This window comes from Erpetoichthys calabaricus, chromosome 11 (assembly GCF_900747795.2).
Source record: "Erpetoichthys calabaricus chromosome 11, fErpCal1.3, whole genome shotgun sequence".
NCBI classification, from domain to species: domain Eukaryota; kingdom Metazoa; phylum Chordata; class Cladistia; order Polypteriformes; family Polypteridae; genus Erpetoichthys; species Erpetoichthys calabaricus.
Window position 1 is genome coordinate 23,616,054 of NC_041404.2, and position 17,489 is coordinate 23,633,542.

A 17,489-nucleotide genomic window follows, 5' to 3' on the forward strand; every position below is an offset into this window, starting at 1 on the left:
ACTGTGCTGGCTTTTTTAGATGTTCTTTAGCAAAGTCCAATCTAGCCTTTCTATTCTTGAGGCTTATGAGTGGCTTGCACCTTGCAGTGCACCCTCTGTATTTACTTTCATGCAGTCTTCTCTTTATGGTAGACTTGGATATCGATACGCCTACCCCCTGGAGAGTGTTGTTCACTTGGTTGGTTGTTGTGAAGGGGTTTCTCTTCACCATGGAAATGATTCTGCGATCATCCACCACCACCACAGGTCTTTTTGCGTTGCTGAGTTGACCAGTGCTTGCTTTCTTTCTCAGGATGTACCAAACTGTAGATTTTGCCACTCGTAATATTGTAGCAATTTCTTAGATGGGTTTTTTCTGTTTTCGCAGCTTAAGGATGGCTTCTTTCACCTGCATGTAGAACTCCTTTGACTGCCATTTGATCCTTTGATCTTCCACATGCAAGCACCACACCTCAAATCAACTCCAGGCCTTTTATCTGCTTAATTGATAATGACATAACGACGGACTTGCCCACACCTGCCCATGAAATAGCCTTTGAGTCAATTGTCCAATTACTTTTGAGCCCCTGAAATGAAGGGATTGTGTTAAAAAAATGCTTTAGTTGCCTCACATTTTTATGCAATCGTTTTGTTCACCCCACTGAATTAAAGCTGAAAGTCTGCACTTCAACTGCATCTGAGTTGTTAAAATTCATTCTGGTAATGTACAGAACCAAAATTAGAAAAAGTTGTCTCTGTCCAAATATTTATGGACCTAACTGTATATACTGTGTATGTGTGTGTGTGTGTGTGTGTGTGTGTGTGTATATATATATATATATATATATATTATATAATATGTGTATGTATCTATCTATGTATATATATATATATACTGTGGCAAGCAGCTGGGTGAGGTACCTAGCCGGGATGCCCAGAAAGACTGGAGGAGGGATTATGCCTCCTCCAGACCACGAGGGGGCGACCGCCCTGGTGGCTATGAGGATCATGGGAAAAGAGCTTGGAAGCTCGACCCTCTAGGGGCCAGTGGTCACCGCCAGGGGGTGCCCTGATGCCTGAGGAACCCAGGCCCTCAGCACTTCCGCCACACCCGGAAGTGCTGGGGGGATGAAGACCAGGGACACCTGGAGTGCTTCCGGGTGCACAGCCGGCACTTCCACTACACTGGGGAGTGCTGGCAGGCACTCATTGGGAGGCACCTGGAACACATCCGGCTGGGTATAAAAGGGACCGCCTCCCTCCATTCAATGGCTGGAGTTGGGAGGAAGAGAGACAGAGCTCGGGAGGAGTGGAGTGGAGTGGAGAGGAGAGAAGAGGAGTGGAGGCAGACCTGAAGAGAGGAAAGGCATTGTGAGGCTTGGACTTTGGGGAGTATTGGGTTGTGTGTACACTTTTTTAAATGTGGAAAATGTAAATAAACGTGTGTTGGTTGGTGAACCATCGGTGTCTGCCTGTCTGTGTCCGGGCTGTTCCCCACAATACATACATATATAATTACTAATATGTGTGTGTGTGTGTGTGTGTGTGTGTGTGTGTGTGTGTGTGTGTATATATATATATATATATATATATATACAGTATATAGTGGCAGAAGGCTGGGGGATCCTGCCCTGGAAGGTGGAAGGACCGGGAGAGGGACAATACCTTCCCCGGGCCATGAGAGGGCAGCCGTCCTGGTCTGCATCTGGGCCATGGGATCAGATCTTAGAAGCTCAACCCTGTTGGGGCCCGTGGCCACTGGAAGGGGGTGCCTGGAGGATTACAGAGCCTTGGACTGCATCACTTCCACCACACCAGGAAGTGCTGCCGGATCAGGAACTGAGTACACCCGGAGTGCTTCCGGGTATCCATGCAGCACTTCCACACCGGGAAGTGCTGCCGGAACATTGTCATGGAGCACATCAGGGGTATTATAAAAGGGGCCACCTCACTCCATTTGAGGAGCTGGAGGCGGAGGGAAGAGGAGAGGAGTAGAGGCGGCAGAAGAAAAGAGAGTTATGGAAAGGAGGGACTGTGAGCAACTTGTGGCTGTTTAATGCATTGTGTGGTGTTGTAAAAGCAGAAAAGAAATATTAAACGTGTGTTTTTGGACATCTGTGGTCAGTCTGTGTGTTCAAGGGCTGAAACTCTCTCTATCATATATATATATATATAAAATAGTAGGTAAGCACCATTACAATCAGATTGTGATTCAGACTACGAATGCCATGAATAAATAAATAAATAAATATATATATATATATTTGCAGCTGGAGATCCACGAAGGGAGAAAAAACGAATCACGTATCATAAAATAGTTTTTTTTTTTTTATTCCTGAGCTTTCAACCCCTATCAGGGGTCTTCATCAGAGGATAATGCTTAGACTTACAAGAATCAAAGGCAATATATAGCAACACATTCAGTGGGGGGTGGGTGGAGGTGACTAAGTCAGTATGATCAAGGGGGGGGTGGGGGGGGGTTGTATAGTTTAATTATTGTGTACATGTCCTTCTTAAGTTGGCATATGCTGGATTTATGTCCAAGTGTCTGTTGATGGCGTTTTCATCTGATAGCCAAGACTCGGCCAACTCTCTGGCACTTTTAGTACTAGTACTGGAATCTCAACACGTGTACAGGAACATCGCAACGCCATCAGAAGAAAGGACGCACTATCTTTGATATAGGCACATACCAAATCGACAGAACACACATTCAACTGGGACAACGTAAAAGTAAAATTTAAGGCCAGTACTAAAAGTGCCAGAGAGTTGGCCGAGTCTTGGCTATCAGATGAAAACGCCATCAACAGACACTTGGACATAAATCCAGCATATGCCAACTTAAGAAGGACATGTACACAATAATTAAACTATACAGCCCCCCCTCACCCCCCCCCCTTGATCATACTGACTTAGTCACCTCCACCCACCCCCCACTGAATGTGTTGCTATATATTGCCTTTGATTCTTGTAAGTCTAAGCATTATCCTCTGATGAAGACCCCTGATAGGGGTTGAAAGCTCAGGAATAAAAAAACTATTTTATGATACGTGATTCGTTTTTTCTCCCTTCGTGGATCTGCAGCTGCAAATATGCAAACCGTATCACAGACCTTCTCTTCCATATATATATATATATATATATATATATATATATATATATATATATATATATATATAATATAATATTTTGTTCCCCATCTTTCTTGATATTGACCATTATGTGCACAGAGGAGTACTGTATATAGTAAAGTTGATAAATTGCTAAAAGCAATTGTATTGACAGACTATTATTGTCAGGTTGGTTTTTTTTTTTTTCCATAGTTCTGAAAATGCGTGTGCACATTTTTTGCATCATAGATTGGTGCAGTGATTACAGCTGTTATCTCACTGCTCTATGACACTGGGGCTGAATTGTCAACCTAGTCACAGTCTGAGTTGTGAATTTGCAAATTCTTTGTTTGTCTGAATGGATTTTCTTCTGGTACTATAGTTTCTTCCCTTTTCACTAAAATATATGTGTGTTATGTTGATTGGTAATTGTGAGTTTGTTTAGTGTGAATGTCCGAGTGTGGCTGTTTTATAGAATGGTGTTGGATCTTCTTTTCCAGCAGATGTTAGGACAGAGTCTGCCTCATCACAACACTAAACTTAATTAAGCCTGTATGAAAGTGGATGAATAGTTGCACCTTTGGCTGATGTGCAGGTATATTCAGTATTTTGCTTTCTGTGTTATTTCATGCTTCCACTGATGACTGGTCTTTTACTGTAGCCCTGCTTGTTTAAATGCTTTTAAGGAAGGACAATTATAAATCACCTCTGTATGTTAGAGTAAATCTTGCACAGCTGGAGTGTTTGATTCTTAATACCGATTTTTATTACATTTTCAGAACCACGTTTCTTAGAAAAGATGCATTTTACACTTCTTTTTAGGCTTATTGGTAATAGTTGTATTCTTGATTTAGAACCTTCTGACCTCCTCATTGCTCAAAATATTTAAAAATATTCCAAAGCCATGGTATTTAGTTTAATTGGAGACTAAACCTTCCCATTCTAAGTGAATGTGTATGATTGTGCCTTGCAGTTGACTAGCGCAGTGTTCAGAGTTGTTTCTCACCTTGAACACATCACTGACAGAATATTAACATGTGTTTTATAAGCAGGCTAAAAAATAGATTATTTTTAGTAAATGATGTTATCTTTTTTCTGGACTTGTCAAGCTGCCTAACATTTATTTTTGTTCAGACCACACAAAATTTTTAAGAAGCAGTAAGAAACTGAGTTGATTTGAATAATATTCTCATATACTGTATACTTAATAGGGATTAAAGGACTGGCAACCAACAAACATAATAATTTTGCCCTAGTTTATATTTTCTATATAGGTAAAGGTCTGTATTGGTAAACTGGCACCAGTTTTTAGCCTATATTGAGAAATACGTAATTCAAAAATATTACATTTTCACCCATTAGAACAGCAGCCCTGAGTTCCAACTGTATAAGGAGGGCACAGAAAGTGGATAGTAGGATGGATGGGTTATACAATATGAAGCTGTAATAACTTCTGTATTCCTACTTATCAAGGGATGGGGGGCCCTAGTCCATTACTTGTTAACTTGGTTTTCTTTGTTCATCTAATAAAATGGTTTATTATCTGCTCAGTTTTCATCTTTTGAATCTCGAATCCAGTTTGGAAAATTTACAGTATGTATGAGGAAAAACAAGAAAAAACATGTCTACCCCTAAACAGTTTCTGTGAACATTTTCATTTACATTTCACTGTCCCATCGTAGTAGCAGTTTGAACTCATTTGTTATCCCTGCAGGCAGTCACAGCAGCTGTTGATAAACATGTGCAATTAAAAATAACTGGAACAAAGGGAGGGTAATGGAAGCAGCAGTTTATTTTAGGAGTATGTCACTTTTGTGCCTGTTGAAAAGGTATCAGCCTTCTGCCCATCTTGAAACACATCTATCAATGTTCTGAATATTTCTTGTAAATATGAATAGATTGGTTAATGGCCCCAACAGGATATCTTGTATTTTATCTTTTTTTTTATTTCCTTTCATCTGTGCATACTTTCTTTGAAGTGTATATATTACTTGTTAAATGAGTAGATTGTTGTAGCAAATTTGTTGTTCTGTTTGCCTTATTTAATTATTGAAAATGTTTTTTGTATTATTATTTTAGTAGCAAATCTTAGTAGTATCCGTTTTTTATCTTTAAATGCTGTATATTTGTATATATTGTAAGGTAATTGGTATTACATTTGTTTGTAAAATACTTTGATCTACATTTAACATATAAAATGTTCTATATACATCAATATATCGTTATTACATTTCTAAGCTTCTTAGTGCCAATATTGTGTGTTACTACATACTTTTATAAGTAATAACACATAACAATTATAATTATTCTGGGGTATCCAGTAAAATGGCAGGACCAAAACTGCACAGTAAAATTAAAGAATACATACTGTAGCTGTAATTTGAACTTGATTATATTTTCTTAGTGAAATTCTTACTTGGATGGGCCCATCATGATACACCGTTGTGGCACTCTCTGGCACAATGAATAGCAAGTATAATGACCTTACTTGAAAACCTGTGTCTTCATAAACCTAAAAAATAATAGAACAATGAAAGAGTAATAGGAGAGATGTCTAAAAAAGTTTGAATTAGCAGAAAGTGAGTGGATTTTTTTACTTTTCAATGTAATTGAACATAACATTTATTATATTTAATTTCAATTATTGTGAACTAGCTGTTCATGACATTTTTAACATTTTTAACAGTTTAACTACAGTTACAAAAATGAAAATTCTTCACTGATTATTTTAATCAAACTTACTTACCTTTTAACTGCGCACATCATAGAGTTACTGGTCCTATAATTGTTTTTTTAATTCAAAATACAAATATGTATATGACAACGTTAAACATATCAGTCTACACTGCCAAAAACTCACCTAAGTTTATTTGAGAAGATACAGTGTGAGGAATCTTTTTTGCTCTGGTTGAGTGTTCTGAAAAAGAACATTTACTCATTATAAGGCCATTGAGCAACATCCATGAGTGAAGAACACAAAGAATAATCCCTTTTATTTGACTTGTCTTATTATGTACTTTAGTGTTTATGTGTTTGGCATGATTGATTTAATAACAATACTGTAGGTAGTTACTTGACAGATACTTTATTAATGTAAGGACAAACGGCCGCGTTATATCCGCTTATGCAAATGGCAGTCAGATGTACTGTACATAAAACACAAACATAATTCACTCAAGTCTGAAGAGTAAGATAAATATGTTCACAATCTGCTTAAAATCATCATATTGAAATGGTAGAAAAATGTAGTTTAGTTGAAGGGTATTCATTAAAGTCTAAATAATGCTAAAAGGAAGAAAAGGTCAAAAGTGCTGGATACACAGATAAGAAGACCTGCGTCACTTTGGGATTAAATCAGATTTTATTACAGCTAAAAATGTTTGACTGTTATATTTTATATTTAGCTTTTTGTAATTTTTGTAGGTGAAATTTAATTGTGGGACCTGTTCTGAATAGTTTACAACTGTATAGCTAGTCGGTGTATTTTGAAATACACAACAGTGTGTGATTTAAAAAAAAAAAAAAAAAAAAAAGATGTTTCAGTTCCGGAGATTTCAATTAATAGAAGACATACTATTTACAGTACAGTATTTTTCAATTCAACTGAGTTTACTTGCTTGTTAAAATGTGTTCATTCATTATTTCAAAGTACCTTTTTATTTTTAGCAGGCAATTACCAATAAACAGTGAGACAGATTCAAATGACAAAGTATTCTAAAGAGTAGCTGCCTATTTTGCACCTGTTCATACTTATCATTAAGCAGATTCTTTAGAAAAGAGTTTTGAATAATCTTAATGTATTTCACAGGAGCAACTCCCACTCCTTAGTGTACACATTGTTTCTTACTTAAGCAAAGCATACAATCTGTGTGTCTTGGAATATGCAGATTAAAAGCAGATTCTGCGTTTTTTAATTATGTAAGGGATTCACTTAAAAACAGGCCTTCAATTAATAAACACACTTTACACCTACATGCAACTGGTACTGGACTTGTTAACACTCCACATTTCGGACTTTTAATTTGTACTAAATGATGAGCCAGTCATGTAAAAAATAACACAATGCTTATATTTTGAGCATATTTATTGCTTCTACATAAAAATTTATCCTAAGGTGAAAGTTTCCCCTATATATGCTCACAGGGCAAATTAGGTAGATGTGGTGTTGTCCATTTGCCTATCTATGACGTGAGCAGCCAACCCTTGACAGAGTGCCAGTCCATTACAGGGGCCACTCATGCACACACTGATACTGGGGCAATCTGATGTTGACAGTTAAACTACACTCATGTCCTTGGGGTGTGGGAGAAAATCCAGGTTATTCACAATAACCAGAAACAATTCACATTGTAACAGGTAGAATGTGCCAACTTCACCTAGAGAGTGCCCGATTCAAGACTCAAACAGAGGACTCTGAGTTGTATGGCTAAAGGACTAACCAATGAGATAATGAACATTTTTATCAGAAAAACTAAATGAGACTGTGGTGTCCATAGAAACAATGTTTGTATAATTAATAAAATGCATTTCAGAAAATTCAGATATGTTGTGGTGGACTAATTGCATTAATATTAAGACAGCTTCAGGCTGCTGTCACTTTATATATCTTTTTTATTAAGCTTTTATAAACAGCAATCAGCAAAGTAGTTAGTCAATATTATTATTATTAATAAATCTGTAGTATTATTGTAAATTCAAAAATCTTAATTACATGCAGAAGTATTACAAATATAATAATTAATGATTTTTAGAAATTCCTGTTCAGTTTGGTAGTAGTAATTTTTTTTATAGGCTTGAAAGCTTGTAGAAAATGATTTTGAACTGTAAATTGGTGAAAACTGTTTAATTCTAAATGCTGAAGTGGTCAAAAAATACAATTTTTATGATAATTTGCACAACATAATAAAAATGCCATACAGCTTTCATATATTCGTTTTCAGTTTTTCAAGTAAAATTCAGCCATACTCTTGACAGCTAGCCTAAGTGTAAAACCTCTAGTAATATGTCAGTAAACATTTAGACAAGCTAAAACTTTGAAACAAATTATACATAAAGGATCTGTCTGTAGATCTGTGGATCTATCTATCTGTCAATCTAGCTGATCTTACAATCAATGGGTGTAAATGGAAATGCAGACACTTTCTTCTGTTTCTTCAAGGTGTGCATAGTCACTTTAAAGTGATATTTTTCAAACAACAACCCATATTTTTAAACCAATATTTACAGTGATAAATAATAAAGTAAATAACTTAATATCTATATGCTCAATGAGTAAACACCAATTGAAGATTTGGTAATAAAGATTACTTACTGATACATCACTTGCTTAATGAGAAAAATGACACACAGTTGTATTTCAGTTGGGTTTACAGGATGAAAGGGCAGTGCACACATCATATCCAGCGATTAAATTGGTTATTTTTTTTAAAAGAGCTACAGCAGCAAATAGTTTTTTTTCTACTCGGCACTGGGTACTTGTTGGACAGGCTGATCCAGAATGTGGACAAATTTTCAGTCTTGTGGCATGTCTTCCAGTAATGGTCAGAGGTCACCTTACCCACTCAGATTGTTAACTTGGAGTTGAGTTTAAGTCAGTAATGAACAGTGCATTGTCAAACTCTGGTGGATTTCTCAGCTGTACCTTTTGTCACATAAGATTAAATGTTTCCTCCATAGAATAATGTGTGAGATAGTCATGTCTAAATGAGCTGTATATCATATCATATATATGTGTATATATATATCATATATTCTGTAATCAAAGGTATGTTGAGTCTTAGGTGTATTCATTTTCAACAAGTGAGTGCGAATGTGGATTTTTGCAAATAAATCATTATTCCAATGAGTACTTCATTACTGTCAGGCACTCTCTCACACACTTTGATCCTGCAGATTCATGGCGGTTACGAGGACGACGATTAGCCATTGACACTCAAAGCAAAGAATGAATGAGAAAGACTGCATTTGATGGAAGCATGCAAAATGTTTGGAATTTTCTTTAAAACTCGGTCAAATCAAGCACTAATTGCTACATAACTAATTTTTTTGTAGAATGTAGAGCTCGTTATTAACCTGCGGTTAATATTCTTCAAATTCAGAAATTCTGTGTAATTTTAAACTATCAAGCACAATATTATATGGTACAGTACAACTGTGGAGGTGGTGTAATAATAGCGCCGCTGCCTTGCAACAAGATTATGGGTTCGTGTTCCAGGTCCTCCCTATGTGGAGTGTGCAAGCACTTTGAGCAGCGAGTAAAGCACTATATAAATGTAAAGAGTTATTATTATTATTATTATTGTGTTTGTCAATTTCAAATTTTAAACATTATTTTTCATCAAATAAACAAAATGCGTAGTGCTAGGACTCTCGGCCTCTATATACCTTCACAGAACCTCAGACTTGATCCACGTGCAACATATTTGTATCGCCACCTTTTTATTTACAAAAAAGGCACTGCTAATCACACTTGTGGTGATTTAAAACAAACCTGTGTCCCCTCAGTGTAGAGTAGACATTGTATTCATGTGTGTTAGTTACTTTTATCACTTGTTACGGGTTTGTGCACTGATAGCTTTGATAGTATTGATAGTTCTTTTTTATTCTGTTAAATGCACTTTGTGGTATGCCTGGGTCATATATGACCTAAAAATTCATTTTATTTCAAAAGGGAAATAGATGTTACTGCTAATACTGTGCACTATTTTATTTTTATGCACTTTTTTATTTCAAAAGTGAAAAAAGTATTGCTACTACCTCAGATTCTGTTCAGTTATAGCTCTTTTTAAAGTTTTTAATCCCTTTTTGTGCCTGTGTCAGATATGACCAAAATTAAAAGGGAAAAAATGAATTAACATTATTTCTTTTTCAGCACATTCATTAGTATTGGTTTAAAATTTGTCATTGCCTGCTGCTTACTGGCCGCTGAAAATGTCTGGCCCAGGTAAAATTTCTTGGTTTGAAAATCTAGCCTAACTGAATTTGTAATTGAATAGCCCTGTTTTAGAGGCTTAGACATCATTTCACATCAGTGAATAACTTGGCCTGAGTGCACTCTTTTCCGTGAAGGAATGTGTGTATTTTATTTCTCAGTCATACAGTCTGCATGATGAGAAATGTATTCAACAGCCACATGTGTGTCTGTATTAAAAAGCAATCACATGTGTTTCAAAGTAAAAGTCTTAAACAGATGACTTTTGAGGGTGCTGTTTTTAATATAGCTGGTACCCTTCATGTCATTCTTCAGCACTCCCTCAAGCTAAAGTACTACAACATTCTTTCTGAGGTCTTTTTGAGGCTTGTTTTTTTCCCACCATGTTGGCAGCCCTGGCAGTGGTTATGGCTTAGTAATTTCTGTCAGCATTCTACTGCAAGATTTTAATTCTTCAAAATATCTGTGCTCCCATCACTCTGGTAGGCAATGTCAAACAGCACAGAAACTCCTCAACAAACTGTTCTTCCCAAATATACCAAAGGTACTGCAACAAATTTGAGAACAATGAGGTATCTATGATTTCATTCACTTGTATTGTAAAATGCCCTGTGTATTTTAACTGAGATAAAAGATGTTTTTCCAAGTTCTGGACATTTTCAAATCTGACTTGTCTGAGGTTTCTGTGGATTTTTCTTTTTCATTTATGACCGCTTCAGTCATATTTATTGTTGAAGGTATAATTCACCTCTCTGAAACAGTATGTGTAGCTTTCTCCTTAGCTACACAGTAACACACTACATATGATGCTGATTTTGGTTCATCATTGAATTTTAGATTTCTGTCGAATACCTAAATTGACAATTTCATGTCTTCAGCTCTCCAGTGAAAAGAGTACAAAAGTTTATCTTTCAGACTGAAAATTATAAATATGCTTGACTTTGTCTTCGACAGTTTTGAGTTCTTTCACACACATGGATGATGAAGGGTTGTGTCACTTCACTTTTCACACCAAACCTGTTGATCTTTTGGCAAGTACAGGTTCATAGTATCCAATACCCAGTAAAGCATCTGTTTGGCTGGTTGTTATTCATTTTTTTTCTTTTTGAGTTGTTCAGTTATTTTTGCCATTACTTTTGCATTCTTAAAAGTATTGTTAAATATTCTAGAAGTAGCACGAATTTGTTTCCTGCTGACACTCCCTTAAAGCCCTTCTCTGCTTATGTAATGTAGGTCACGTGCAAATGCCGGTTGTCTCTGCCTTGCTCGCCAGCTCTCTCTTTCATTGTCTGGCCTGCTGGTTCTTGCCTGTTATTTAAAGGCTGGATTTTTCACTCTGCTGAAGTACAGTCAAGGTGATCAATTTCAGCACTTCATAAATAAATCTATACCGTAAACCATGGTATATTTTCAAATCTGTGATTTTTTTGCACTATTTGTGAGTTAATGACTAATGTAGTAGTTTTATATTTTGACATATTTATGACTACACCGTGTTGGTTTGCATAATTAGAGACACTCTTGGGTGCTGCTGTCAGTATAGTTGTCTGTGCACCTCTGGCCATTTCCTTTTAGTATGCTGTATTGCCCATTTTCTCCAATTTTTGATGTATTTTCATACTGTAAGCTCTTCAGTGAAAGGCTTCTCTTGACACCCAGGACACCTTCTGAGTCACAACTTCTTGCATTACAAAGGTCTTGAACCAGGTCCAGTCAGATTACGTATTTCCAGCCTTCACCTAAGATGAAGCCATATTGAGGTGAGATCAGATCTTATCCCAAACTAATAAGCATGCACATGACAGCTTTAGAATTTCTTTGATTCTAAAGCCATATTAGCCAATTATCACCTTTTAGTCATGTGATCAGACCATATGAGCTCTATGAAGTAAGTCATTAACTTTTGATTTCAGGTGCTTTTGTACCAAGTAAATTTGTGTGCATCCTCATGTTTGTTATGGACAGTCAATAACTATCAACAAAATTCTCTAATGATTAGCCACTTGGACTAAGATCAAGTCATTCTTTTTTAGGTATCACTGTCATTACTTAAGTCAACGCTGACATCTTTAATTTGGACTACAGTGTCAGTAGGCAGCACCCTTTTGAGCACCGTCTCTGAGGCCAAATAGTTTGTCAGGCGCATACAATAGCTCCTCTTTTTTCTTGGAAGGGCCATCTTCGTTAATTTGTCAATATTAATATTTTGTTTCAGTGCTGAGTATAATTTTATTCTAGAGCATGAGGGCTAACAAACTACACAGGTGAAGGCTTCTTTTCTACTTTCACTCTACATGATTTGATATTTGGGTGGTATGATGCCAATGTGTTTAATGGTACAGCTGCATAAAGTGCCCTGGGTTTGAATCTCATGCCTTGTCACTTTCTGTGTGGTGCTATCATACAGTGATTATCCTTGTGTTGTGTGCAGTTTTCCTCTCCTAATATATTCTGATTAGTTTAACTGTTGCTTCTAATTTGATATGTGTGAGCGTGTCCATCTATTCAAAAAATAAAATTATTGCGCAGAATATAGAGAAGACATTGCCTGGGTCTGAGGTGATACAGGCAAGTAGAGAGGGGCATGAAATGTAAAGAACACTTAGTAATGAAAATTGAGGTTTTACGTGTGCCTACATTTATCCATCCATTAGTCAACCCTCTTAATCCAAGTAAGGGTCATTGAGGGGCTGACAGACTCTGACCCTAAGTAGGGACCAACCCTGGAACCCTAGATGATAGTCCATTGCTGAACACATTCTCACAAATACCCACATTCACTCATTTGAGGCATATTGCATGTATCCAGATAGCTCTGAGATATTGATTGAAATTTGAAATGCATAGAGAAAACACCACACAGACACAGGGGAACCTTGTAACTCATCTTTAAATCCAGGAAACTGTGAGACAATTTATTCAGTTTTTTTTCTTATAGATGCATTCAAAGGTTTTTATAGATGGGGAGCTTTTAATGTCTTTGGACTTGTCCATTCGCCTGACTTATTTTTATATGCCATGGACTGTCGTGTTTTCTATCCTTTTGCTATTTTTGCTTCAAGGGATTCTAATTGTTCTTTTTCTATACCACTTAGTTCTTCCTAACTACTTTGTCATCTTTGTAAGTTTACAAGACTTGCACCAGTACGCCAGTTCTGGGCTGGGCATGTTGTCTTTAAGACAGAACAGAAGGACTGAGAGGAGGGAGGTGTTGCCGCACTGAGATTAGCTGGCAGGTTTCTGGGCAGACCTCGATGGCTGTGGCTGTTGCTTGTCACATGACAGCAATTAGTGGCTACTTTTCTAGCCGGCCAGTCCTGTTAGAGTGCAGCACACATTGAGAGCGGCTCAGTGCTTTAGACAATGCTTCTGAAGGATTTTTCTGTTCAATTAATTCTGTTGTTGCTCACTCTAGCTTTGTGCCTCTCGTCGCGACCGACAAATTTGGTGCAAAGATTTGTTTTCACATTTCAAAGATGCAGTTGCTATGTGGCTTGACAAGTATCGACATTCTCTAAGAAGACAGCTTGATTGGGTTTTAGCATCAGGGACCTCAACAGCCTACTTTTCAAGTCTCAAATCCACGGAGACCTGATTCTTAGAGAAGGATTTAATAGAGAAGGTGGCAAAATGAATACAACAGGAACAAATGACATGCCTTAACTGATTTTTTTTTTTCTTTCACTCTCCTTTCCCTTTCATGGTGAATTGCATTATTGTTTGATAAGACTATATTTTTTTAATCAATGGGAGGGCTGTATGCAGCCTAATTCAAGCAAAGTGGATTATTTAACAGAGTGGGTAATAGATAACTGTCCTTAGTATCAGCAGCATGGACAGTCCTTTGTGTGAGCTCTGCCCAGCACTCACAGGGGGCCACCTGACAGTCTTGTGTTTTTGGATGAATTTAGTGCCAAGCTATTATTAGCTGGCATTGGAACAAGAAAGAAGGGGAGAGAGAGAGAGCAAGCAAGAGCGGCTTAGGGGATCTGGACTGGCAGCTGGACAAAGATGCTCAGGTACCTTGTGGCCTTGTAGTCTCCCTGTTAAAAAGGCAGTTGCAACATTTTTATTTAATATACAAAGTAGAATATTCTGTTGTACTATACTGTAGACATAGTGTTTATTAATGTTAGAATGAAATATAATGGCAAAATTTAACAAACAATCATTCCATCTTGATTTTATATGATGACTCAGGCTTTACATTGACCCTGAATTTCATTTAGTAGGTTTGAGAATATTATATTATCATTAAGAACAAGAATTATTACACGGCAGTTTACCAAGATTAGTGCGTAAAGTGCCACACATACTGTATTATATATTGTACTATTTTAATATATTGTATGGTGCTGTAACTTTATTATAGTAACACTTAAATTCAAAATTCAAAAAGTGACAACAATTGAATAATTTTTCTGCAGTGGGCTGGTGCCCTGTCCAAAGTTCATTCTTTCCTGTCCAGGTTTAATTCCTGCTTTTTACACAGTGCCGCTAGGATTAGAATAATTGGGTTTAATAGATGGATGGATGGACATTATCTTTAATTTTTGAAAATACAAAATGTGTTGCAAGTATATCACTTGCACAACATATTGATTTTTTTGATGTTTTAGGTAATTCATTTTAGTCAATTCCACCCCCCTCCACAACACAAACATAGTTGGACCTTTTTAAAATTTATAGAAAAAACAATTCTTAGAAAGCGATTACAAATTCAGCAATGTAAAAAGTTTTTAAGAGGTCTTTTTTTTTTGCCCTATCCCAGTTTTGATTGTCAATGCAAATCAAGCATCTGCAAGGTTTTCTTTTGTTTATTTATTTATTTATTTTTGTGTGGTGTTTGCCCTTTGGCTCAAAGATTTTAATCCCACAGGATCATTGCACACTGAGACAAGTGGTGGAGGGTCTGAAAAGTTAGAAACATGTAATTTGTACACTCGGACTAACTAATAAAGTGAGTGGGACTTCTCTACGTTTAGTTTTTGTATTGTCTGATTATTCCAGTTTTCTTTTCAGATCCCACATATGTGTGAAACTGGTGAATCTATACTGGCTCTGTGCAAGTGGTGAAATGTATATGAATATACAAGTGATGGACTAGTATCTCTTCCAGGTTTAAAAAGATGTGGATTAGTGCCACTGATTTGTTTCTTTTGTTAATTTGTTTTCCTTTATGCTGAATTTGGTTGCATGTTTCTAAATTCTGAAATTTTGAAAGTGCTGAAGTTCAGAAGTAAGAATCAGCTTTGACTGGAGGGGTGAACTAGGAGAAACTATAAATACATTTATTACAGAAATAACTTGAAAGTGATATGTCATTTAGCAGTTTTGGCCAGAGCTCGCAGTCATGCTGCGAATACAATACACTTGTTTATTGCTCTCATTCTACTGGCAGTCAGCTATATAAAGAATGCACGGCTGATGATTGTTCCATCGGCTGTCTTGGAAACACTCCTCACCGGGGGATTTAGTTTCAACAACCACTTGCAGCTTGCACTAGACCTACCCTTTGGTGTGGGCAGTGCTTTATACCATTCCTCAGAATGCTGCCAAGGGTCAGTACTCTGGCTGCAAATTAGTGCTTGTGTACCTTTTTCTGCACGTCTCGGTCTGTGTGTAGTTGCCTTTTTTTTTTTTTGCATGTGAGGTCACCTCTGTCGTCCTGCTTGCCACTTGCTGTGTAACTCTGAGCATGTCTTTGCTTATGACTGAATGTACTTCAGTGATTCTGAGTCTGTACTTGTGTCTGGTGTTATGTATCCCTTTATAGGCCTTTGGGAGTTTCCTGGTACTGCTTGTCTTCATTCTTCTGGGCATCTTTATGTGTAGCTGAACACTGGCATTTGTTTTTGTCTCTATCTTATGAAACAATAGTAATTTACTACTATTATTATTTTATTATTATTGTTCTTTTTCGCCAGATGGCTTTATCCAAGATCGATCGATCTATCTATCTATCTATCTATCTATCTATCTATCTATCTATCTATCTATCTATCTATCTATCTATCTATCTATCTATCTATCTATCTATCTATCTATCTATCTATCTATCCCTGTTCAAATTATTTATGGGGGAGGGGGCAAGGCTGACAGTGTCTGGGTTGTTTGGTATGAATGAGAGAGTAAGACACGCTACTTTTTTATTTTTAACATTGTTTTTGCTGTTTTTCCCCTCCATTTATTCACCCCCATAAATGCTGTCTCTAGCTAGTTTTTTGGAGTTGAAGACTAGAAACCTTATCTAATAGTAGTTTCCAAAAACCCCAGATCTCAGATTATTTAGGCAGTGGTCTTGCTTCCTATTCATTGCTTAATTCATTTAAGAGTTTAGAGGTAACATGATTCAAGTGTGTACAAGTATGAAGGAAATGAGTTAGATGGGTGCCATCTTTTACTTTAAAATGATTTTCATTTAATAAATGGAAGTGGATACATTTCAAAATAATGTTTGAAAAGAATCCTTCACACAGAGAAACATAAATTATTAAGGACTGTTCTACATGAAAATACTTGTGGGACATTCAGATCTCAGCTTGACAGAATTTTACAAAAGTTAGGTAAATTGAGAGTAACAGCATTAGTTGATTTGAGTGGCCTTTTCGCATTAAATCTTTTATGGTTATTCTCACCTCACTAACTTTTTTATTACAAGTCAATTTTATAAACTGGTTTGATCTGTATGTTAAAATATCTTAAAGTAATTTTGCAAACCAACTAATGCAAAAATATGTTTTGTTTTGTACTCTACAGTAATTCGTCCACTTTACTAGAGAACCTCAGTACAAGTTTCAAAATAAATCAGACTGACATCAAGCATGTTGTAGGAAATGAGTGAGAGATCTGTTTCTTGGCCACCTAGGGACCACAATGTAATGCTGGAAAACTGTATCTGATGTGAAAACAATAATTGATTGATTGATGTTAATCAATCAGTTATTTAATTATCAGTTTTTTCTTTGGCAATGCCAGTAATTGATTAAATAATTTGGAAAGGCTGCCATCTTTATTTTTCTTACCTTTCTCTGTAGGAGGGGTGTCGAGCTGCTTGGCTTATATGAAGGTAACTGAAGCTCACTCATTTTAAGAAACATACTAATACTATTTATTGATAAACACAAAGATTATAGAAATATGATAACTACATACATAGTGACATAGAAGACCGGATGGATGTAAGACAGCTGACATAGAGAAACATGTAACACAGAAGAAGTTGGCCATTTATTGGCTATTTAGAGTTCTAATTTATCTTGGCACAAAGAAACAGTTTTACGATACCAAGGCTTAAAGGATGGGGTTTGATGCTGTGTGAAGCTGAGTGTTGTTTGCTGCAGCTTCAAGTGGAGGACTCTTCTTGCTTTGGAGTGTACTCTGTGTCTTTTTCTATATGGTCCTCAATCCATGGTGTGCTGTGTTACTGCCTTCCTCAGCTTCCTTGTTAGGCTGTTTGCTGTGACCTG

At 36.6% G+C, this 17,489-nt stretch overlaps 1 protein-coding gene across 3 annotated transcripts in view; it reads left to right on the forward strand.

The window, feature by feature from the left end:
* The window catches only part of fnip1 (folliculin interacting protein 1), a 168,465-nt gene that overhangs the window by 41,123 nt on the left and 109,853 nt on the right, over positions 1–17,489 (forward strand). The window contains exon 1 of one of the 3 annotated variants that reach the window (XM_051933461.1): positions 13,354–14,039. The exons of the other annotated variants lie outside the window; for them this stretch is intronic. Coding sequence (XP_051789421.1) covers positions 14,032–14,039 — 8 coding nt within the window. The 5' untranslated portion in view covers positions 13,354–14,031. Of the gene's footprint in view, positions 1–13,353; positions 14,040–17,489 lie in introns of those variants that run through there. 3 annotated transcript variants of the gene reach the window in all.